The sequence below is a fragment of the Xiphophorus hellerii genome, chromosome 4, assembly GCF_003331165.1.
Source record: "Xiphophorus hellerii strain 12219 chromosome 4, Xiphophorus_hellerii-4.1, whole genome shotgun sequence".
Classification (NCBI taxonomy): domain Eukaryota; kingdom Metazoa; phylum Chordata; class Actinopteri; order Cyprinodontiformes; family Poeciliidae; genus Xiphophorus; species Xiphophorus hellerii.
The window spans coordinates 1,007,108-1,032,480 of record NC_045675.1 but is presented as its reverse complement, the minus strand read 5'-3'; the positions used below and the strand labels follow the sequence as shown (position 1 = coordinate 1,032,480).

Genomic DNA, 25,373 nt, shown 5'->3' with positions numbered 1-25,373 from the left:
AAGGCGGCATCATTCCCTCCAGCTCTGTTCAGTCCACCTTAATCCAACTCCAGTCCATCTGCCTAGTCAAAGTCCGGTCCGGTTGGTGTGAATGCTAATTGACCTCTGACCTCTGGTCCTCCAGACCTCAGTCTGGGTTCGGTTGAAGTGAACTCTGGTTTGGTTTGAATGTGAACGCCAAGCGGACCAGAGACCGCTCCAAAAGCAGGAAGTGGACTACAGTGCAGGGCATTCTGGGTAAATACAACCAAAGCTAACCTGCTAGCCTAGCGCTAGCAGCAGAAATGTCTCCTGGTCTTTAGCCAAAGACTAAAGAGAAATCCTCCAACACTAAAATCTGACGCCTCCATCTTGTTTCCATCTGGTGAAGAAGGAAGTTGCTCTCAGTGTCTTCAGAGGTTTTTGTGTCATTTCCTTCAGTGGTTCTTGGTGCAGCGCCCCCACAGGCCAGGAGGGGAACAGGTTGGTTTGACTCAGAGAAAGAGAACCACAGCAGATGGTGAAGTTCTGGGTCCAGTAGAACCGGGTCTTACAGGAAGAAACAGCCTGAGTCCCTGGTTCTGATGCTGCCACCGCAGGAGATGATGATTAGACTCTGAACTCCCTCAGCTTCTCTGGACTCGACTTCTGGACCCTCTCTGATCCGCCTGACGACTGCTGAGTCATCCGAGTCTCTCTGTGGGTGACTGGAGTCTGACCTGTGCTGGGAGTCTGAGGTCTGAGTCCCGTCCCTGTGGCGCTGCCGTCCCTACAACCAAATCCATCAACGGAGGTTTTTCAGTTGAAGTCCTAAAAGTTTATCAGGAACTCTGGAAGAAAGCAGGAGGATTTCTCCAGTTTATTCCGACTCTTGAATTAAATGTTGAATTAAAACATTAACTGATTATCTGCCGTCATGTTCCTCTGGCAGGTGCTTCCATTATTTTCAGGACCTCGTTAATATCACTGAGTGCAGGCTAATAAACACAACAAAAGGTTTTCCCGGCAGCGCAGACGTCTTCCTCCTCGTGATCCTGCAGCTGGATTTACGCCGCTCGGCAACTCTTCCAATAAAAGCCTTCATAAAGGAGGATTTAAGGCGCCGCCCGCCTTGTCGGCCGCATTCATTTAATAACGCCGTGTCTAATAAAGCTCCCAACGAGGCATCTGCAAGTCAAACGCGTTGCCGTCGGTGACCGAGAATCTGAAACAGAAACATCTGGAGGCAAACAGCTGCTTTCATTTCCAGAAAACAAAATAAATCAACAATAATCTGATTCATTAGGCATAAACTGGACCTCCACTGGTTTTGACTGGTTTCTGTTTATTAAATATCAAAAGGCATGGAGAAATTATTCACTTTTAAGATTTTAAATTCAGCATTTTGCTTAAATGTATTTTTTATGTTTCTCATATTATTTTATTTCTTTTTGATATTTGAGTTTTTATTTATTAATTTCTTATTATTTTTGTATTTCTTTTTTTCTTAAGTATTTTACTTATTTTTTAATCTTCTTTATTTTGTTTCGTTTTTTCTCATTTTATTTAATTTTCTTCAACATTTAAATTTTTCTATATTTAGGTTGCATTTTTCTCTTTTAAACTGTTGTTTATATTTTTAAAATTTATTTTAGCTTCAGCTTTTAATTTATTTTCATACCTTTCATTTAATTTTAATTCCACCATTACATTTGATGTTTTATTTAGTTTTTTATGCTGCATGTTGTTGTTTTATCTGATTATTTTTTTAAGCATTTTTTTTTTTTTGGTTGTTGTTATGTCTTCTTTTCATTATTTGTATTATTATTAGTAGTATTTATTTTTCTTATTTTGGTTGTATTTTGTTTTATTTTTTATTTAGTTTTTTTCTTGTAATAATTTCTTATTTTATTTTTAGTATTTTTATTTATTTTCTTGTTTTTTCATTAAGCTCAGTTTGTGTTTTAAGGTTGGATGAATTAAGATAAATGAATTTAATAAAACCGAGATGTAAAAAGTGTAAACAAATATTGCAAACCTGATTATTTAAGACGGAAAAGTTTTTAGTTGGATTAAAAATGAAACCTGCTGTGAAACCGACCAGTCACCATGTTTTCTGGTAACCATGGCAGCAGGACGATGTAACTTCCTGTTCCTGTCCAGGTGCCAGGAGGAATGTCCCGTGGGAACGTACGGCCCGCAGTGCGCCCATAAGTGTGACTGCCTGAACGGGGCCCGGTGCTACCACATCAACGGGGCGTGTCTCTGCAACGAGGGCTTCAAGGGCCCCAGCTGCCAGGACCGCTTCTGCCCCGCCGGCCTCTACGGGCTGCTCTGCGATAAGATCTGCCCCTGCAAGGGCAACAACACGCTCAGGTGGGGCAAACAACACATTCCACTCAGCGTGCTTCCTCTGTGGACGGAAACATGAGGTTTTACTGAATGCACCAGCTGAGGCTGGGATGTCCAAAGTGCGGTCCTCGGGCCATTTGCGGCCCTCGGAGAGATTCTGTGCGGCCCTTGTCCACAATTCAAGAAAAGCAGAACTTTATTTCACCGGCTGTTGCTGGCGAAGCGCTTAAAAGAAATTAAAGTGAAATGAGGCAAATTGAAATAGTCTGAAAAATGAAAACTTAACACAAACTGTTCATATTTAGTCAATTACGGTTTTACTTTCATTTTAATTTGATAGTGTGGCTGAAACCATCAATTAAGTAATCCTTGACTAATGTAGTAATCGATTAATCGTTAACTGGAGCACACAATCAAAAACGCCACTCAAAGCAGTAATTAAGCCCAACCGTACAAAAATATTCAATTTTATTGCATTTTAGGCAAAAAATTATTAATTTTCTTATTTAAAAAAGGCATATTTGCATATTTTAATGTTTTTCTAATAATGTATAAAAAAAGATTAAGAAATCTGTAGCATGTGCCAATTTATTATGTGATTAATCATTTAATCACCAGAACAATCGATTAATCGATAACTAAAATAATTGTTATATTCAATCCCGTAACTTTTACTTAAACTGGGCTAAATAATAAGGTTTCAAAAACAAACGCAGCGACTCGTGCTTCTTTAGCTGAGCTAAGGAGTTTAGCTAAAACGTCTACAATTATTTACTGATCATTTCTGCTAGTTTCATCAAAAATATTGCTTATTTAATTTGTTTTTAGTGTAGGCAAGTTTACGCTTTGGCTTCAGCCTGTTCCTTTTTTGGTAAATTATGGGTTTGTTTATTGTTATTTTTTTATTTTTACCAAAATAAAGTGAGCTGAACTGGAATAGTTTTGATATCTTCATAACAAAAGATACAAACTTTTTGTTTGTTTTTGTCCCACGGATAATTTTAGCTTCACAGTCGTCGCCCTTAAGGCCAAAACTTTGTGCAGCCCTGGGCTAAGAGCCTTTTCCCTGTTGCCCCCCCAGCTGCCACCCGCTGTCGGGGGAGTGCACCTGCGCCGCCGGATGGGCGGGGCTTTACTGCAACGAGACCTGCCCCGCTGGTTACTATGGCAACGGCTGCAAGGAGCCGTGCAGCTGCGCCAACGGAGCCGACTGCGACGGCGTCAGCGGAGCCTGCGTCTGCGCGCCGGGCTTCATCGTGAGTGAACAAACACGACACGGGTTCAAAATGGCTGACCTGACAAATAAAAACATGGATCCTGGATTTTACGTCCATCATCTGCTGAAGGTTTCATTACAATTAGGCCTGTCACGATAGCAAATTTTGCTCCACGATTAATTGTCTCAAAAATTATTGCGATAAACGATAATATTGTTTGAAGACCTTTTTACACTGATTTAATGGAAATGATGTAATAATGATGCGATTTCCTGCCAAAGTTAGATACACTTTATTTTCAAAAGAATACTTAACACTGGAAATGATAAACAAAATAAACAAAACAACCAAAAACAAAAATAAAATGGATTCTCAGTCTCCATTAACAAAAAATGTACTGGAAAAAAAACTAAACAACATAAAGCCAAAGTGGAAATAAATACTGCATTCAACCAAAAGAGTGCAGATTATGAAGTCTGTATATTATGTTGCCCTTCATTAATAATTAGATTTAAATAGAGAAGATGGGCACATCGACTACCTGATGCAATAATTCACACTACATGATTTTTTGCTCCTATTTTTCCCCATACAACAATCTTAGAACTTTGGTCTTTCTAAGATTGTGTGGTGTGTTACGGTAGATCGTCGTTGCCGCTCCGATCTAAATCAGGGTTTTTTCCCCGACTGGGATCTTAACGCAGCCTGTTGAATGTGACAGGCAGCCAATCAGAAAGCGCGGATTCTCCTCCTGCTTTCTGAGGGGAAATTACGGAGGGGAATCCCAAACAGCTGAAACGGCGCAACCCGAAGTCCAGCGGACATTGGAGATGATATGTGGAAACAACATTAATGTTTATTCAACATGCAAAGAATATAGAAATGACAAGAGGAGGAGTTGGAGCGAAATTGCTACCGCAGTTGATAAACCCGGTAACTTTTCAGCTGTTCTTCGTTAACGTGACGTAAATAGGTTCTAATGATTTTCATTCAGTCAGGACTTTATACTGACACTAGCCACATGCATTGCAGGTAGATTGTAGTAAAGCATTGATTAATGCTGGTTTTAAAATTAGTTAACTGGACTAGTAGCCATTATTTTGTGCCCATTGTTGGACACCACACGGCAGGATCGAACCGTTATACCTAGGATTTCTGTCGGCTAATGTGGGTCTGTCAGGTTTTGAAAATGGGCCGACAATCGGCCGACAGCTCTAAGATCGTGTAGTGTGCGCTGGGCTTTACACTGAGGAAATGAGGAAGGGAGGATCAGTGGAGAGCACCGGAGTTGAGCCTTTTTTCATTCAGTGTCATCAACAGAAAGAGAAAAAGGTCGGAAGAGACGATAATGCCGATAATTAAAATGACGTCGATAGTTTTAATTTATTGTACGATTAATTGATTTATCGTTTATCACGACAGGCCTAATTACAATATTTCAGAAGTATTCACACCCTTTTAATTTCATCAAACCCACAAACTTCAGTGGGTTTCAGAGCAGCATGAATGAGTCCATAATGATTCATCGTCTTCATCATTTCTTTTACAGGAACAATATTATGTGTTTTAATTTAGTTTTTTAATTACAGTATTAAGTTAAATGGAAGATTAGTGAGCTTTAGAAAACAGGCTTCGATACTCTTGTTCTTAAATCAACTTTATGAAATTTCTGAGTTAAAACCTAAATTATTTTTGAGTTGACTTTATTTTTCCAGTTAAATCACGTTCCCATGTTTTACAGTGTAACACCTCTCCAGGCCTCTACGATTCTCTTTGTCTCGGTCCACTAAACGGTCAGAACCTGATCTGTGACTTTCTAGAATCTCCAGATTGAAACTGAATATTTTTAAAGAAATATTCACAAAGTGCATTTTTAAGGCAGAAATTACATTTTTTATCTTCCAGGTTTTGCCACATTGATTTACTTTCACTCAGTAGAAAGAGTCTTAGTTTCAGATTTATTTTGATCCAGATCATTTAAAATAAACCGAACAGTTCCTGAGGTTTGAAGGGTTGAAGTTTAAAACATCTTTTTATCATCTGCTTCTTAATAATTTCTCCTGGTGTTTTATGCATTATTGTGAAGACATTTGTGATTTGTTTGATCTTGAAAGCTGTAAAACCAACAAAGTTTCATTTGCTTTGTTTTCTGCTTATTTAGATGTTCAGAAAAGCTTTTTATTGCTTACCCATAATGCATCAGATCAACTTTTAACTGTGTAATTTACCAAATTCTGCTCTTAACTTCAGCCGTCATTAGTTGATGAGGCGATAAATAATGAGGGGAGGAAAAGTTTCCTTTCTTCTCGGCGGACGCGGCCGTCTTTGATGCGCTGCTGTTGACTCGACCCGGCCTAATGAACGCCTGTCAGACGCTCCGCGTCTCACCGGATTGCGTCAGCCGCCGGTCCGATCGCAGCAAACGGCTGCAACAAATCAAAGGGATTTCCTCAGAAACACGGGAGCTGCGTCTCTGCTGTGAAGGATGGAGCGCTGCTTCCTGACCGGCGCGTTCGCATGCAGGTGCAGGGAATGCGTGCAGCTGGCGGACCTGCTGACTCGGCAGGACTTGGAGCTGCAGGTGTGCAGCTGGGATGTAGGTCAGAGTAACGAGGGGAAGAAAAATCCAACCTGGGAGCTTTCAGAAAACATGTTCAGCTTTAAATCTCCTTCAGAGGACAGAAAATATGGATTTTTATTTAAAATATTAAAATAATTTCTGTTGTTTAGTTTAGTTTCATCTGTTCTGTTAAGAAGCACGGCTCCCGTTCGTTCCCTGAGAGGAGCCGAGTTGGAGAGCAGGTGTGTCTGCTGTGGCTGCGCTTTCGTTCAGGAGGAGAGGTTTCCGTAAAGTTATCAACTCCATGCGATCAGCCGGGTTTCCACTGGAGCCGAAACTCTATTAATTAATTACAGATATTTTAATATCATCAGATGGTCCAGAAAATTCAAACCGTGATCAAATCCAGTCAATGACTTTTTTCTACCTTCAGTCCAAATCAACTAAATCTGTTTAGAGCCACAAAATGAACGAGATAGTTTGTGTTTATGATGCCAAAGTCTATGAATTAGGTTAGATTTTTAATAAAAGAATAAAACTTTGGATTTATTTTTAGCTCTACAAACTGAACTGTGACTTTATTGCACATTTTTACACTCTACTTTGTTCTGAATGTAAAAAGTTAATTTCTGCTTCTAAACTGTCAGATTGGACGCTGGAAACACTAAGGAGTTAGCCTAGCTTAAAATAGCATCTCAATGCTAAACATGTAGCAGCTAATGCTAATGTTAGCATCCACAGTCCACGTTTCTAAAGCAGCTGACCGGACAGAATAACACTTTGCTCCAATCTGATGGTTGAAGAACAGATTAAAAATAATAAATATTTCTGTTGCTGGAAGTTGATGCTTCAAAACCGTTTAGCTGCTTGGATGAAGCTACTTCCTCCTGGAACATAATTCAGAGCAACATCATTCACTTCTCCTTTCATGCAGAAAACATTTTAAAAACTGGCTCTTGGAAACAGTGATTATATGTAAACATGTGAGTTTTATGGTTGTTTCATATATTTTTTATCCAGTAATTGTTTTTTATTATGTGTTTTAACACCAGGAGGGAAATTATTTACACACAAATGAACATTTTATTTACTTATAAATGTTCATTCTTACATGTTGTCCCATTTGTAAAAATTAAAACCATGAATCATTTTTAGTTAAATTATTTTCATGTTCTGTTGCATAAAATCCTAATAAAACACTAAAGTTTATTTATGTTAACTGTTGGCTGAATCACATTGAGCTTTTTATTTTGCGTTTCCGACATTTGGTGAAAAGCTGTGAAGTGATTGCAGGGTTAGTTTTGAGTGTGTGTGGCCCTTCGGGGCCCCCGGCCGCCTGCGGCGCCGCCTGATCCGGCCAGACAGAGGCCGCCGCAGCTTTTCTAATTGGGCCGAGAACATCAGAGATTTGAGCAGATGAAAGCAGGACGGCGCTGCAGATGAATGTGTGTTTGGTTTATCAGAGTTATTGATTCACAGAGAATTGATGGAGCGCTGGAAGCTGCCGCTGTGGATGAGGAACCGGCTTTAAACGGGATTTATTTGGAGTATTGTCACCAGGTCGGACGGTCGGGTCGATACCTGTAAACATGGCCGCCTCTGACCGGAGGTCCAGACTCTGTTCCTCCGTCAGCAGACGCCTTGTTAGCTCCTTCATTCTGCCTCTGAAGTGGAGCAAAGCTTCGTCTAAATGTCTCCTCCTTTAACGAATCGCAGAACTTTGATCCCTCAGGAAGGTCGGCTTCTCTCTAACCTTTGCTTGAATTTAATTTGCCAATTGATTAGTTTTTAAGTGGAAATAAATATTTTCAGCATTTATTTGCCAGGAGTTTAAAGTCAGAGAAAAAACAGAATTTAATTAAAACTGACAAGATTTACATCCTGTTCTTGCTTTTTATAAAAATAAAACCACTGCGATTTCTGGACCAACGTGTTTCAGTCCTATTGATCCGAGTTATTTAGGAAGGAATAAGAAGCTAAAGTTGAGGCTGATTCTACATTAGAGTAGATTTAATAAAATTAACCAATAAGAAACTTTATTGTTTTTGTGTCTAAACAAATATAGGAGTCAACAAAGGTCTAACATTTCATTTTTCTGTTGCAGTGTCTTCAATCAGGGCAGTTTCTGGAAATGCTATGCTAACATTAGCATGATAGCACAAATTCATGCTAATTCAAGAAAATTATTATAATACTAAACAAATCAACTCATATTACCAGAATAAAGTCATAATATCAATAGAATGAAGTAGTAATGAGAAACCTTGAGCATTTTGTGAAGTTATTCTTTGGTAACAATTTTAAAAATTAGGAAATATTTCATCTTTTAACACGTTGAACATTAACTCCCATTAAAACGACTTTTTTTCTAGTAATTTTATGACTTTCTTCCGGTGAAAGTGTTTTTGTTCTGCTAATATTATGACTTTATTCTTGTACTTCCTCATAAAACAGTTTCCTCTCAGCCTGGCTCTGACGCTCCGTCGTTCGTCTCTGTCCGGCGTTTAATTTAGTGATGTTTTCCTCAGATTTTCAGGCGAACTGACAGATGTCCTCATTAACCTGCCGCACCTTTCAGAAACATCCTGCAGCCTCTGCAGGTGGACATCCATCAGCGAGACACAATAAGCTGCAGACAGACGAGCTGGACGCGTTTTCACTTCTGCTGCTCTTTAATTAAAAGATAAACAGCGTTAAAATATCAACTTATTTATTACCCAGAAATCTCTGGGTTTAATTTGTTTCCTGGTGAAACAGTGAAAAGTCCTGATTAGATGATAAATATCAGGATCTATCGATCCGTCTGTAATTATTGCAGCGGAGGTCACCTGTCGTCCCTTGATGGCTTTAATTATTGAGTCCATGCAGGTTATTTATAACCAAAGTTTTTATAAAGTCCTTAATTCACCAACTTTTTAATAAGTCCTCTCCTGCGCGCGGCCGGCTTTGTGAATATTAGATTAATAGTAATTTAAAGGCAGCAGGTTGGAAGCAGGCAGCTTTAATTAACAGAGTTTATGCGATGAAGGTGCTGATCAATGCAGCAGCCGGCCGGAATGAGGCTGATGCCGCGGCCGCGTCGTGGCACTGCAGGGCGCCATCAGCCGCCATCAGCATCACATCACAGTCAACAAACTAAACACTCCCAGGCGCCTGGATGGGTTTTAACTGAGAGACGATGGTGGAGGAAACTCCCCACCAGTCAATCTAAAACTCTGGCGAAGTTTCCATCCCGAACTGTCTGGTTGCGTCTCGGCGTTTCTGTCAATGTGTTGGATGCCAAAACTTTCTCCAGGTGAACAGAAACAAAGCTGAAGAGGAACGATGTGGAGTCAGCTCATCATCTGTCAGCCAATCAGAGGAGACGTCGGCGCAACAAGCCCCGCCCACTTGGGAGCTGCTTGGCTTTTTGGGGAAACTGTAGTCGGCCATTTTACAGAACAGTTATGGATTCAACAGGTTGGAATGAATTGTGACGCTCTGGTGGAGCCAGCTGCACATTGTCAGCAAAAACCTACAAACCACGAAGAAGACTACTTCCTGTTGTCTTCTTTGTGGTTTCCGGCTGTAGTAACATCCTGCTGTTGATCATGTGACTTGTGTGATGCAAAACAGTTGTGTCTAGATTCGGCTGGAAAACGTCGGGGGTTTTCGAAATTGTTTCCATAAGTGAATTTATTTTCGTCACATAAATTTCCGCGTTTCTATGGAAACGTGGCCAGTGGAACATTGACCAGCATATCTGACATTTGACTGATCATTTTAATGATTCATTTGACAAAATGTCATCTTTATTTCCTAATTATTGATGATTTTGTGATGTAAAGCGCCTTGTTGCTGAAATGTTTGGAACTAATAAACTTGTTTCTGTCGTTGTCAGGGAGACGACTGCTCCATCAGCTGTCCTCCGGGTCTGTACGGCTCCAACTGCTCCGCCGCATGCTGCTGCCGCAACGAGGCGTCCTGCTCGCATGTGGATGGCTCCTGCATCTGCAGAGAAGGTTGGGCTCCGGTTTCCCTCCAGGTTCTGGTCCAAACGGCCGGGTTCTTTACGCTAACATGTTTCTGTAATAATAATGCTGCATCCTGCACCAAGTTCCAGCTCCAATGTTGTCCAGAACTTTTCATTAAGTTCTGTGTTTCTGTCTTTTAATATCTGGCTGTTTAAATATTAACGTGGCTCAGATTCTGCGTGGGGAACAAAGGTAATTAAAGGGGTTCTGGTTCTGGCCTGCTTTTGGTCCAGTTACATCTCACTGCAGACGTTTTGCAGAAAACAGAGACACTAGAAGAAAACATCAGTGATCAAAAACCAGCTCGATAAATTTATGAATAATAAATAAATGTAGATTCTGATGCTGAATGTAAACAAAGAGAGAAAAGCTGGTCAGATTTTAAACCGACACCAGAACCAGAGAGAACCTGCTGGCTACTGGTAGCATCTGTGGATGAACATTGACCCCGCTCTGCTCTGCTGAAATGATTAAATTAGACACACTGGAGGGTTTTCCAGCAAGAACAGCATGCTTAAGTTCATGCTTTGACTAGGCCACAAGTCAAAGAGCTAATCTGACACAAAACCAAGTGAGAAACAACCAGAATTTGTTTCACTAAATCATCAGATTTCACTTCTTTCTAGTTTAGTTTCTGGTTTAAAGCTACACACAGAGTCTTTAACCGTATTTTGTTTTTCATATTTGAAATAAATTATTTTAACTTCAGAAGCAAAAGCATTAATAAACAGACAAAAAATAAAATAAAGGAAGTTGAGTTGTTGGTTTACAAGGTGGAGATCAAAGTAAATAAATGATTTTAATATTAGATTCACATTATTGTTTATTATGGTCATTTTTATCTTTTCCACATCCAAGTAAAAAACGCAGACAAAGCTGGAACAAAATAACAAAAACAAGAAACAAGACAAAACTCACATCAGACATAAATTCTTCCAAATGAACTTCAACTGTTTTTAATGTTTGTCCTGTTTTAGATTTGTTTTGCTGATCTTGCTGTTTTCTGTGGCGTTAAATTGAGGATAAATCAGATTTTCTCCCATTTTTCCGGCTTGTTGCTCCCAGTTTGTTCCATGATCTCATTCAGGAATATTTGCAGGAATAACTGATTGTTTTTAGAGCGAATATTAACGTTGTAGCCTTGATTCTGCTGCTGAGGTACCCGTTCCCTGACGTTCCCTGATGGGCGCCTCTGTCTCCGCTCCCCAGGCTGGCAGGGCGTGGACTGCTCCATCCCCTGCTCCAGCGGCTCCTGGGGCTCCAGCTGCAACCAGACGTGTCAATGCGCCAACGAGGCGGCCTGCGACCCCGTCAACGGCTCCTGCACCTGCTCACCGGGCTGGAGGGGCGAATACTGCGACGTCCTCTGTCCCGTAAGTCTGAACATCCTTCTCATGTGATGAGCTGGCAGCCATCTTGGTAGGTAGCTGTAACTAACAGTTGTTAGGGAGTTGCTATGACAACAATAGACAAGCTACAGGCTGATCCTGACAGCAACGATTTGGTTGATCTTTCTCTTTCACGTCGGTCAGGAGTGTTAATGTCCTTTCTTTACTTGTTCTGGAAGTTGTGGTTCATCCATGCTGGTGCTGCATTTGCCTACCAAGATGGCGACTCAGACCTGTTGGAACTCTTTATGTTTGAATTTTAAAAATATAAAAACCTGAAGCGTTTGAGTCTGAATGAATGAAGCTGAGCAGGTTCCGGTTGGTTCTGGATCTTTTTCATCGTATGGTCCTGGTTCTGCTCACAGGACGGGTCCTACGGGTTGGACTGCAGGGAGAGATGCGACTGTCTCCATGCCGACGGCTGCGACCCACTGACAGGAACCTGCCGCTGCCTCGCAGGCTGGACCGGTGAGTTCTGGCAGGAAGTCAGACTTTTAGCAAACGATTCGATTGAAATTTAACCGTTTAAAAATCGGTTTCTCATTTTTAGCTAGCGTTAGCGCCCAGTCACATTTAGCCGCCACGTAAACAAAACTAAACAAACCAAGTTTTTTGACGGACAATAAACCATTAACAATAACAATCATGATAAACACACGATCAATATCAATAAATATTACATCTGATAGCAGAGGTGGGGACTCGAGTCACATGACTTGGACTCGAGTCAGACTCAAGTCGTTAAAATCACGACTTGAGACTTGACTTGAAAAAATGCTCAAAGACTCGGACTTGACTTTGACTTTCATGCCATTGACTTGGGACTTGACTCGACTTGTAGCTGTTTACTTGAAAAGACTTGATATTTTTTACTCAAAGTCTTAAAATTTAAAACACATTATTTATAAAGTGGCGTCATTAATTAATTTCACTCATTCCGTATCAATATGCGCAGACCGTCACTATGGTTTTCCTCTCTCCTTATGTATGTATGTGTACGTAGCTGCAGCGCAACCAATCAAATTAACAGGATTTGGACGTTTAAAAAAACGCGGCAAAGCTACAGAGCTCAGGAACGAAATACGAAATAACCGCTGGAATATGCTTCCGCGAGTAATTTCTTTTGGCTACGTAGGTTATGAACTTTCGACTAAAAAACGAACTGCAACTTGTAAAACATGCAAGAAGAGAATATCGGATGGAGATGCCACGACGTCCAACTTTGTCCGGCATTTGAAGCTTCACAGAGATCGGTAGGTGGCACTTTTCTTTTGCTGTAAGATAGTTGACTTTAGCTAACTTCGTGTTAGCATGTGTACTCCGGGTTAAATTGGTGATGATTTACCATAAATCCGGTCCTTCAAATGCCTCCACAAATAATGTGCACCGTGTTAGCTCAGGAAGCCGGTGGATAGTGAGCGGGGCTCCGGAACAGAAAGCAGATTCTGGACCTGAACACAGGGAACAGAGTCTCTCTGTCCCATCATGATGATGAGCGGGTCTAGTATCATCTAAGGATGGTTGGTGTATTTGAAGACATCTACGTTGGAAAATTATATTGACAATATATTGTTTACTGCAGTCAGTGCATTAAGTCAACTGTTTTTGACTTAATGCACTGACCGGCGTGACTGTCACATGTCGCACAGAACCCATTTCCAAGTAGTATAGCTTTGCTGGGAAAAAAAAAAAAAATAAGACCAAATACAGAGACTGTCCCAAATAAATGTTGTGTTTAGAATATCTGTCCCATATTTACGGAGGACTGAAACTAACATACTTAGAAATAAAAGCAGAAAAATAAATGCACCAGACCTTCCTGAGTTTACTTGTGATAACTTCATTTATACTTATTTCATTTTTTGAAAACTATGATTGTTGTAGTGTTGATGTTTATTTATGAATAGAAGGAGTAAACTGAAGTCAAATGTAATTCATGAATGGCTGTAATTTATTTTCTGACATCTGTTTACTTCTGACAGATTTGAAGAATACCAGATGAATAAGAGGATCACAAATGAACCTCAAATACATATTTTAAAAAGAACAAATGGTCTATTATCAAATTTTATGTATAATTGCAAATTATAAAAATAAATAAATAAAAACGACTCGAAATGACTTGAAATTAAAGGTTCCTGACTTGAGACTTGACTCGACTTTTGCCTGTCTTTACTTGAGACTTGACTCGGACTTGAGGACAGAGACTTGAGACTTACTTGAGACTTGCAACACAGTGACTTGGTCACACCTCTGTCTGATAGAATATCCATTATTCAATATACAGAATATCCACTGACCCAGAACCGCACAGCATTCTGGGAGATGTAGGCAGAGGAAAAGCTTTAGCTGCTCCATCACTCATTACCAGCTAAGTTAGGTTGGTGGCATCAACTCACTCACTCCTTGGTTGCCTAGCAACAACGTGTTGAGTTACTGGCACAGCAGCAGTTTCAAGTTTCTCCATCATGTCTCCTAACTGCTTAAAAACAAAAACAACATGGAATGAAACTTTGGATAAAGCAGGAAAAACATAACTCCAGTTTGGCAATATTTCAGACATTTGAAACAAAAAACGAATCAATTATCATCAAAATCGACTGATATGAAACGCTGGTGTTGTGATATATCGTCCAGCCCTCGTTTTGACACAAAGGAACATTAAAAAATGATTCCACATCCATGTCAATAATAAAGTTAGGGAGAAAATGAAAAGTCAAATCCTTCTAGTAAAACATTTCTTTAAAAAAAAACTCAAAGGAGAAAAACCTGCAGCCTGTTTGTCGTTTTCCTTCTTTTCTTCAAACTGTGGCTTTTATTCCGATGCGCTCAACAAAAACAGAAAGTTCTGCATTTTTAATCAAAATGAATCTTTTTTATGAACTCGGATATGTTTACTTCTTCCTCTCAGGTCCTCCATGTGATTAGATCAGTTAGATCAGATTATGAAAGCGATGCTCTGTGTAAATAAACAATAAGCAGCTCTTCTGATGACCGGAGTCGGTGGAGGACGAGTCGGATCTGCCAAACATTTTGCTGCACAATCTGGAGGAAACGGATGATTTCATCGGATAATTGTCTCACCATTTATTTTCTCGGATAATGTTTTTCTTGCTGATGTGGAGGAAAATTCATCCCAGCAGGGAGAGGAACGTTAGAGAGAGAGGAGACAACAGATCGATGCGACACACGAACATTCAAAACCAATCATTCAAAACCTGATGGAGATTCAGGCTGGAACGAGTCTGACGGCCGAGTTATCGTCAATAACTTCACAAACGGTTCAGCCTGGATCCTCCGGCTCAGCGGAGGAACTGAGAGCTGCTGCAGGGGCCAATCAGGAAAGAAGACATTAAACTGTTCAGGTCAAAGTTCAAACCAGCAGCACAAACCTGATTTATGACGAAGAAAAACACAGGAGGAAAGATTATGATAGACAAACTTTATTTCCATTTCATCAGATTTTAAGTGGCAGAACATGTGGAAGAATCAATCAATCAATCAACAAATCAATCAGTCCAGTTGATTTCTATAGCACATTTCAGCAGTAAGGCAGTTCAAAGTTCAAATGATGAAAAACTGAAAATCTTTCTCTGGGTCTGTCGGTCCAGATCCAGAGTTTACGACCTGAACCGGGTCAGAAACTTCAGTTCTGCTTTCCTGGTGAATGTTCTGGAAAACTTGAGGAATATTTCACTGTCCTGATGTTTAAACATGAGGAAGCAGACGTAACGGCTTCAGCCCCGGGGTTCTGTAGCGAGCGGCGCCGGCCCGCGCGGCGCCTCCGTTCTGCTGGTGAACCATCTGACCGGATGTGGGCGGAGTCTCCTGGGCGCCGTCCCCCGGTGAGCGGCGGCGGCTCTGATCCGGCCTGCGCAACCGGCTTTTGTTCCTGCCTCCAGGGGCGCAGAGAGACGCGGCGCAGTCGATGTAAGGCTGATGAAAGACGGAGACACTGCAGGGAGAACGAAACCCAAAGTTACTGCAAAATATTTAGATCTGGATCATTTTCACCCAAAGTCAAACAAAAGAAGATTGACTCACACTGAGGAATATTTCATTTCTATAATTATAACTCAGTCAACTTTCTGATCCAGCAGCCCAAACCATCATACCTCCACCACCGAGCTTCACAGGCCCAACAGTCCCAGATGTTTTGGTCTGAGACAATAAAGTATCTTTTCCACATTTTTAAATACGAAGCCAAGATTAGATTTGTGAATCCTCCGTTTGATGAACTGCGTTTCCATCTCAAATGTGCACAAAACTGTAATTTTGCAATTGCAGTTTTCCATTAAATAAAAAACAAACTTAAAATCACACAAGCAGATTTATTTTCGTAATTTCCCTTTGCACAGTTCCAGTCAGTGGAACTCAGTTTGGTTTTCCTGAGAATTTGATAAAAAACGAAATGAGTCCAGAGGTTTATCTTCAGCTCCGCTTCATCAGCGTCAAGCTGTGGGGAAACTTTTCTTTAGCAGGAAGAGGAAACTGGTCAGAGTTGGTCAGAAGACGGATGTTCTGGTTTGTCACATAAGATCCCAGGAGAAACACAGAAGTTTCAGGTCGGGGTGTGAAAACGTTTTGAAGCCACAGCAGATAAAAAGTTCCAGATGTTGAGACTGTTTTACCAGATGTGGTTCATAAAAAACGCTTTGGGGAATCGAATGGTTCTGATTCCTGAAGGAATTTATCGGACCGGTTCTGAAAGAGCTCCAGCTAAACGAGGACAGTCACTTTTACAACCTTTGATTCTATTTTCTGTTTTTCCCATTAAAGATTCAGAATGTTGTTCTCCTGAACTGAACTAATCTGCGATAAATCCAGATGAAAAATGGCCGCCGTGGTTTCTCTGGTCCTGCAGCCATTAAAGGCGCGCGCCGTTAAAAATGAGCCGCTTCTTTTACCGTATTCCTGTAGCCCCATTAAAAAATGATTTCCCACTCCCATTCCTCCCATTAAGGGCCCGAATCGTTGCATCCGTCGGCTCCGTGTGACTCAGCCGCTGAGTGGACTTTCCATCAACGCTCCTCCGGCGGCGGCGCGGTTCAGGACTATTTTCAGCGGCGGATTGATCCGCGGCTCGGTGTTGGTTTGTTTCGGCCTTTAATGGCTCCTGAACAACAGAAGGAATCCTGCAGTGGAGATGAAACGGATCAGAACCGGGCCGAGCTGCCACAGTTTGACACCGATCAGAACCAGAACCTCTTCAGTGGACCATGTTTTACTCCTGCAGGCGTCCACTGTGACAGCGTTTGCCCTGAGGGCCTCTGGGGGCCAAACTGCTCCTCCAGCTGCTCCTGTGAGAACGGAGGCTCCTGCGGCCCGGAGGACGGCGGCTGCGTTTGCGCTGCGGGATACCGCGGCACCAACTGCAGGAGAAGTAAACATGCTGCAGCTTTTATTGATGCTGTTTTACTTTATTTAACTCATTTTTATTTACATTTCCTGCATTTTTATTATTTATTTTCCCTTATTTTTATTTATTTTATTGTTTCTCTTCATTTTATTTTTTAACCTATTTTATAGTCATATTTTTATATTTAACCTTATTTCTTGTATTTTATTTTTATTTTCTTGTTATTTTCAAACCTATATTTATTTTTTATTTATTCATAATTATTTATTTTATTTTTACGTTTTTACCTTATTTTATTTTTCATCTAGTTTTTTATTTATTTGACTTTATTTATTTTGAAGCTTTTTATTTATTTTTGTCATTGAATATGAATTTTATTTAAGATGTTTGTATCTAAATCCTACATTTCAGCAAAATCTTTCCTAGAATTGAGCAGGAAGAAAATTTAGATCAAAATTTATCCTGATTTGATCCAAAAGAAATTTCTGTTCTGCTCCTTCCTGTTAGCTTCCTGTTAGCTTCCTGTCTGGTCCAGGTGTTCTGCTCCTTCCTGTTAGCTTCCTGTCTGGTCCAGGTGTTCTGCTCCTTCCTGTTAGCTTCCTGTTAGCTTCCTGTCTGGTCCAGGTGTTCTGCTCCTTCCTGTTAGCTTCCTGTCTGGTCCATGTGTTCTGCTCCTTCCTGTTAGCTTCCTGTTAGCTTCCTGTCTGGTCCAGATGTTCTGCTCCTTTCTGTTAGCTTCCTGTTAGCTTCCTGTCTGGTCCAGATGTTCTGCTCCTTCCTGTTAGCTTCCTGTTAGCTTCCTGTCTGGTCCAGGTGTCCTGCTTCTTCCTGTTGGCTCCTGGCTGCAGAACGGTTCTGGTGGATCTGGATCTCTGTGGATCACAGTGGGAGATTTAAGGCTCCTCAGTTCACAGTTGAAGTAATTATCTTAATTAGGAGGAAGCAGAAGCGTGAGGGAGGCAGGAGAGCGGCCTGCCACTTAGACCAACATCAATTACAGCAAATTAAAAGCTTGACGAATGAGTCTGGGTCAGAGCTGGAACCAGAACCTGAGACCCTCCAGCAGCAGGACGTCGATCGGTCAGATCAGCTGTTCTGTGCTTCCTTGGCAGCCTGCTCCCCAGGGTCCTACGGCCTGCGCTGCAGCCAGCCGTGTCCTCAGTGCGTCCACAGCGACGCGCCCTGCCACCACGTCACCGGACGCTGCGACTGCCTCAGCGGATTCTTCGGCTCCCTCTGCAACCAAGGTCAGTCCTCGGCTTTATCCCGCAAACCGGACTCACCGCTTCCCAGAAAAACCCCAAACAGCATCTGACCATTATTCAATAAATCTGACAATTAATGACATATGATTAATCAATTAATCTAACGATTAATCACATATGATTAATCAGTTGATCTGACGATTAATCACATATGATTAATCAATTAATCTAACGATTAATCACATATGATTAATCAGTTGATCTGATGATTAATCACATATGATTAATCAATTAATCTAACAATTAATCACATATGATTAATCAATTAATCTAACGATTAATCACATATGATTAATCAGTTGATCTGACGATTAATCACATATGAATAATCAATTAATCTAACGATTAATCACATATGATTAATCAGTTGATCTAACGATTAATCACATATGATTAATCAATTAATCTGACAATTAATCACATATGATTGATCAGTTGATCTGATGACCACATTCTGCAGATTTTTTTATTGAGCCTCTTCAGCCTTTCAAAAATTACAAAGTAACAAATTATTCACTATATTTTTAGATAAGAAAATCAACATTTTAAAGTGCAGTTGCCTTGGTGATCGTCTGTAGCAAAGGACGAATGTGCAGCTAAAAAGTCAACATGTGAAAATCTCGGCTCTTTCTGCTGGTGGAGCTGCAGGCGTCGGTCCTGATGGACGTTCACACAACCCAGAGACGTTACTGTTTTATTTTTAAAGTTTCTTTATGTTTGGAGTTTGAGATGATCCTGATTTCTTAAATAGCAGCAGTTGAGGACGACACAACATCCTTCCAGGGCCACATGTGGCTCCGCGCCGCCGTTTGACCTCCCCTGGTCTGCGGCTTTGAGTTTGTTCTCCTGCAGCGAGCCGAGCTCAGCGCCCAGAACCCGGCCCGTTTCAGTTCCCTGTCGATTTGTTCCCCAGTCAGTGTTTCTGGTTTGACTGCAGGAAGTGAGTGAATGACTTCCTGTTGGCGTCGGCGCTGCAGCCGTTCGGTGTCTGTTTCAGTGGAAACGACTGAAATCCAAACCAACGTTGGTCTTCCTGAAAAATGTTTCGCCGGCTCCGTTTTCCTCTCCGGATCTGAGGCTCTGATGACGGCGGTCAGTTTCTGAGCCGGCAGCAGAAAACGGCGCCGTGAAATATTCATCATCAGTAAACGTAAGGCAGCCTCAGCTGAGCGCGTTTCTGCCGGACGCAGCGTCTGTGAAGCATTTTCAAACCACCTGAGGAGAATCGCTCCTGAAAACCACCAACCGCTTCACGTCTGTTCTGAAAATCTGCTTTAAATCCGCAGCAACAGAACAAACCTGCTGGATTAAATACATGCAGCATCACGCTGTGGGCCTCTAACATGTTTATCATCATAAATTTAATATTATGAAAAGAATTTAGATTTATTGTTGTCACGATAAATTCTAATTAATGACGTTTAAAACCTTCAAACTCTCCGTTCTGTTTGTTAGTTTTACTGTTTCAGTGCATTAGAAAACGGGATTAAATGCAGTTACTGTGTGCAGCCACACAGTTACCTAAAGGAGAATCAATAAATCCTAATCGTCACTTTAACATCATGATAAAACATTAAGCTTCAGGTCTTGCTGCAGGAGGAACCGGTGAACTTCATGAAATACCTGGAATCATGAGTTTAATCTAAAGAATAATCTGAAAACCAGATCATTTCCGATGGCCTGAGAGTCTTTGATTCCAGAGCCAGATTGCTAATCCTAAATTAGCTGCGTTACAGTCCTCATCAGTAACGGTAAACTGTCCAGATCCTGAAGCAGTCCCAGATCATAACACTGCCACCACCATGTTCGGAAATGCTTCCACAACCGGAGAGACAGTGGAGATTTCTCTGGTCCAGATCTCTGGTCCAGATCTCTCCGGTCCAGATCTCTCCGGTTCAGATCTCTCTGATCCAGATCTCTCCGGTTCAGATCTCTCCGGTCCAGATCTCTGGTCCAGATCTCTCCGGTCCAGATTTCCACGTCTTCCAGGAAACTTCCTGCATCTGGGAATCCCTCCTTTCAGACCTGATTCATATTTATTTAAAATCTAATTTCATTCATTTGGGTTCTGTTAATATCTGAGCAGGATGACCTTTGACCTCCTTCAACCGAATGAAACATTCAGTTCAACGATGAAGAATCTACAGTCAGTTTGTACAACTCCAGTCTTCCTGTAATCGGAGAGGAAATGTGGTTTTTCCTCGTTAAACTTTGACTAGAAAATCATGAAAGCCCATAAAACGCAGCCAGTTTATTGATTCATGTTTTTAATCTGAGTTTTTGTGTTTTGGAGACAAAAGGCTGAAAGTTCAGGTGGAAAATGTGTTTTTATTTCTCCAGAAAGCAGAAAAATCTCGTCTCCGGCTTGTTTGGTAGAAACGAACTTCCCGATGCTCCGGGATGTAATATTCCTCTTTTATATTCAGTTACACTAATAAAATATTGAGACGCAGATACTGTGGAGTCTGATGAGCCTGATGATAAATTCATGCGCTCTGGGCCTTTTTTTGATTATTGCCAATTAACATGAGCAGCTCACAGCGGCTTCAGTCTGCGGCTTATTAAGGAACCGGGACGAAGGCCCAGCTCCTCATCATCACCACTGCAGAACAGATGTTCAACATCAGCAGCAAATTTATAGCGAAATACATTTTTACAGGTTTATTTCTGTTGCCCATTTCAGCAACATGAAAGCATCATAAACACGTCGTGCAGTCGGCAGTTCTGAAAACCAGAACCAGAACTTTAAACTCATCAGAATGTTGGTCAATATCCATTTATTCAAAAGTTTTGATTTAAAGGAAAATAAAGGAACCATGTCTGGTTCTGGTTCTGTTGATGCAGACCAGAACCAGAACCAGAAGACCTGGGAGGTCCGGATGGCTCATCCAGCAGCAGCAGATCTTTAATGTTCTGAGCTGATGGAAGGCCGACTTTGTAACTGTCTTTATGTGGCTGTGAATGTCCAAACCCAAATATCTATAACTCTAGGTCTATAACTGTAGATCTATAACTCTAGAGCTATAACTCTAGGTCTATAACTGTAGATCTATAACTCTAGATCTACAACTCTAGAGCTATAACTCTAGTTCTATAACTCTAGAGCTATAACTCTAGATCTACAACTCTAGAGCTATAACTCTAGGTCTATAACTCTAGTTCTATAACTCTAGAGCTATAACTCTAGATCTATAACTCTAGATCTACAACTCTAGGTCTATAAGTCTAGATCTATAACTCTAGATCTACAACTCTAGGTCTATAACTCTAGATCTATAACTCTAGGTCTATAACTCTAGATCTATAACTCTAGATCTATAACTCTAGATTATATTATCGTTTATAGAAATAACTTTTGGTTCAATTTATCATCCAGGAACATTTGTTTTGCTGACAGGCTGGTTTGAGTGTGACCTTTGACCTTTGCTCTGCTGCCCGAGGCCTGCAGAGTGACGGTTTCTGACGCTCTCCTGGTTCTGGTTCTGCCTGACCCGGCTGCCGGTGAACAGGAAGTGTAAGCGGCAGTCAGGATGTCCTCAGCAGCGAGCGACGCTAAACTCTGAGTCGAAGCTCCTTCAGCATCCAGAGTTTGATCAGGAGCTTTAATTAACCGGATCGGCGCCGTTAGCTCAGCGTGAACCGGGTTGGCATCACTGCCAGACCCAGAGGTTCTGCACAGGAAGCCGATCCAGAGGAACCAGGCTGAGGTTCCGAGCCGGCGGCAGGAAGGCGGTTTATTCTCCGCTGGCCGCCTGGTGAAGAGTCCGGCGGTTCGGTTCCGATCTTCACTCTGACTAAAATCAGAGATTTGAAGCTGATTCTCCTTCATGTCACTGAACCAGGAACGGCTTCATTCCCACCGAGACAAACTTTCCAGCTGATTACTGAGTAAACACAGAACTGCAGGTTCGCTTTGCGTCTCCAAGCTGTTTGGTTCTAAAGAAGTGAATTCCTGAAGGGGTTGGGATCCCGCAGGGCTCAGCACTGGTTCACTTTATATCCTCTTTATTCCTCTCTGGCCGAAACGGAGAATTTGAAAGTAAATGAGGGTCACATTTTTTATATTCCAGTTCATTTTCTTTTTACCAGCATAAACAAAACATGGTATTTTAATAAAGTCTGATTTCTGTAGAAAACAGAGCTGTAGATCATGTTAGATCTGAAAACAGCCACAGGTTTAAAAAACAAACAAAAACCGTCTTTTTAAAAGTTTTTTTTTCTGTGTTGATTCTCAGCAACAAAGAAGAGAAAAACTCTTGCTTCCTTTAGCAAAGTCCACTTTTATAGTCAAGGAAGCAAAAATATATACGGTTATTATTATGCTGTTTTCTTTTTGCTTATATTGGTTTTAGTTTGGCAGGCGAGAGCCACAAAAAATCACTTCCAGGGCCACAGATGGCCCCCGGACCACACTTTGGACATCCCTGCTTTATACTTTCTGCTTAGAAATGTGGAGAAAATTGAAAATGAAATGAAATGAATCCTGTTTTGGTAGAAATGATTCTGTTTAATAATCATGATTAGAGTTTAAAGTGTGAAACTGAGCTGATTAAAGCTCAATGATTTATGATGTAAAACTTTTAATTTTAAATGATTAAATAAGAGCTAATAAAGTTTCCCACCTGGATCTTAAAGTTTTCAGGATAAATTCTTAAGAAATGCAGAATAAACCATTAAAAATATAATAATAACTGGAGACTTTCTGGAACACGAAGTCAACCAATTAAAAATGCGACAACACATAAAAGTCACTTTTATGGACTAATTGGTGAGTTCATTCAGTTAAAGCTTGAAAACGGCTTCCTTTAATTCATATTAAAACTTTTAAACTTTAGAATGTTTTTAAATAAACTAGACTCCTACTTCAGTTTGACCAAATAATACATTTAGCCCTAAAAGGCTGAATGTCGATTTTCTGTCTGGATTTACTTAACAAAATCAGAACCTCATAAAAATCATAAATCTGATGAATTAATAACTAAATGTGAATGGAAATGCACCGTAAGGCAGTTTAGAGGGACCAGGTGCTAACTGCTGCAGCGGTCAGCCTGACCCCTGACGTTCTGCTGAAAGTGTTTCATTTTAAAGCGTCTCCTCATGTAGAGCATTGTTGTGGTGTTTTGCGTTGAGCTCAGAGTTTTCGCTCTGCCGTGTCTCCAGTTTGCCCCAGTGGGAAGTTCGGCAAGGCCTGCGCCGAGGCCTGCGCCTGCACCAACAACGGCACCTGCAACCCGCTGGACGGCTCCTGCCAGTGCTACCCCGGCTGGATCGGAGACGACTGCTCCAAACGTAAGACAGAGACCGCCCCGGGTCCCATTGGTGTAGTCAAAGTCCCAGAGACAAACGCAGACTAACAGATGTTATACCCAGGTTCTTGTTCTCTGACATTAGCAGCTCTTGAGTTTCAGAGTCGCTTTGTGCCGGAATGATTCACAGGTCGGAGTTAGACACCAGCCAAACGTTGACTGATGAACTTCAGTTAGAGTCTGGATGTTTTCCTCCTTATAGACTCGGTTGGATTTTAGACCAATTTTTAGCTGCTGCGGTTTTCTTTCACAACCTGTTCCCCTCCTGGCCTGTGGGGGCGCTGCACCAAGAACCACTGAAGGAAACGACACAAAAACCTCTGAAGACACTGAGAGCAACTTCCTTCTTCACCAGATGGAAACAAGATGGAGGCGTCAGATTTTAGTGTCGGAGGATTTCTCTTTAGTCTTTGGCTAAAGACCAGGAGCCATTTCTGCTGCTAGCGCTAGGCTAGCATGTTTTGTCTTTACCCAGAATACCCTGCACTGTGGTCCACTTCCTGCTTTTTGGAGCGGTCTCCGGCCCATTTGGTGTTCAGATATGCATGCAAACCGAACCAGAGTTCAGTTCAACCGAACCCAGACCTAGGTCAGTAGGACCAGAGGTCAGAGGTCGATTAGTATTCACACCTCCCCAACCGAACCGGACTTTCTGGATAAATGGATTGGAGTCGTGTTAAAGCAGATTAAACCTGGCTGGTGTGAACTCTCCCTCGCTCTCTGTGGTTTCTCTGGCAGCGTGTCCTGCAGGGTCCTGGGGTCCAGACTGCCTCCAGCGGTGCAACTGTCACAACGGAGCCGAGTGCAGCGCCGCGGACGGAGAGTGTTCCTGCAGCCCCGGGTGGACCGGACTCTACTGCACGCAGCGTACGCCACACACACACACACACACACCCACACACAAACACACCCACACACACACACAAACACAAACACACACAGATTGAGCCCAAGTTCTCTGCACAGCTGCTCTGCTCCGGCTAGCTGGAACAACATCACCATCTAGTGGCAGATTATTAAACTGCAGCAATGATCACAGGAACATAGAAAAGTTACTGATGTTCTAATTTAAGGTGTTTAAGAATAAATTATCCAAACTTTTAAAAAATCTCTTTGGAAAGAGATTGCTGCTTCTAAAAGTACTTAGAAGTAAACATTTCCCCCATGTTATGTTGTTCAAAACAATCATTTTAATTATATTTAATTAACACAAAACTTCCTAACTCTGAAGTAGAAGGACAATAAAATGTGGCTTTCAACATTTTTTAAAAATCTGAAAAGTGTGGCATGGTTTTGTTTTAAGCGCCATCTCCCCGCAGGCTGCCCGTCGGGTTTCTACGGCGCTCAGTGTTCGGAGGTTTGCCGCTGCCAGAACGGCGCCGACTGCGACCACATCGGCGGCCGTTGCTCCTGCAGGACAGGCTTCATCGGGCCCAGCTGTGAGCTCAGTGAGTCTCCGCCGCCCGGCGTCTTCCTCAACGTTTCTGGACGCGTGTGAGACATGGACTCCTGTCTTCCAGAGTGTCCGTCAGGGACGTTTGGCTACGGCTGCCAGCAGCTCTGCGAGTGCATGAACAACGCCACGTGCGACTACGTGACGGGAACCTGCTACTGCAGCATCGGCTTTAAGGGCATCCGCTGCGACCAGGGTGAGGCGCCGCTCGGCTTTGGTTCATTTCTGAAAAAAAAAAAAAGATCAGCAGCTTGGTCCAAACGAGAAACCACAGAAAAAAAACATATTCTAATAAATACTGGAGACAAGATGGTGGACACATGTTCTTCATGTTATTGTTTACATCCAGCGTTTTGTTGACAACTTGGCAGCTAAAAACAATAAGAGTTTTATTTTGATCCGCTTCCTCTAAAACCTCCATCCCATAATGTCTGGAGGAGAACCTCAGGCTTTATCTGTGAAGCACGGCGGTGGAGGAATGATGGTCCACAGGAAAAGCTGT

General features: G+C 41.7%; 1 protein-coding gene across 3 annotated transcripts in view; it reads left to right on the top strand.

The window, feature by feature from the left end:
- The window catches only part of LOC116719203 (multiple epidermal growth factor-like domains protein 11), a 99,276-nt gene that overhangs the window by 63,870 nt on the left and 10,033 nt on the right, over positions 1–25,373 (top strand). For all 3 annotated transcript variants that reach the window (XM_032561660.1, XM_032561659.1, XM_032561661.1), the window contains exons 9-19: positions 2,122–2,334; positions 3,392–3,566; positions 9,968–10,088; positions 11,310–11,473; positions 11,854–11,956; positions 16,725–16,871; positions 17,960–18,094; positions 23,273–23,401; positions 24,157–24,285; positions 24,738–24,866; positions 24,939–25,067. In XM_032561660.1, coding sequence (XP_032417551.1) covers positions 2,122–2,334; positions 3,392–3,566; positions 9,968–10,088; positions 11,310–11,473; positions 11,854–11,956; positions 16,725–16,871; positions 17,960–18,094; positions 23,273–23,401; positions 24,157–24,285; positions 24,738–24,866; positions 24,939–25,067 — 1,574 coding nt within the window. The remainder of the gene's footprint in view (positions 1–2,121; positions 2,335–3,391; positions 3,567–9,967; positions 10,089–11,309; positions 11,474–11,853; positions 11,957–16,724; positions 16,872–17,959; positions 18,095–23,272; positions 23,402–24,156; positions 24,286–24,737; positions 24,867–24,938; positions 25,068–25,373) is intronic.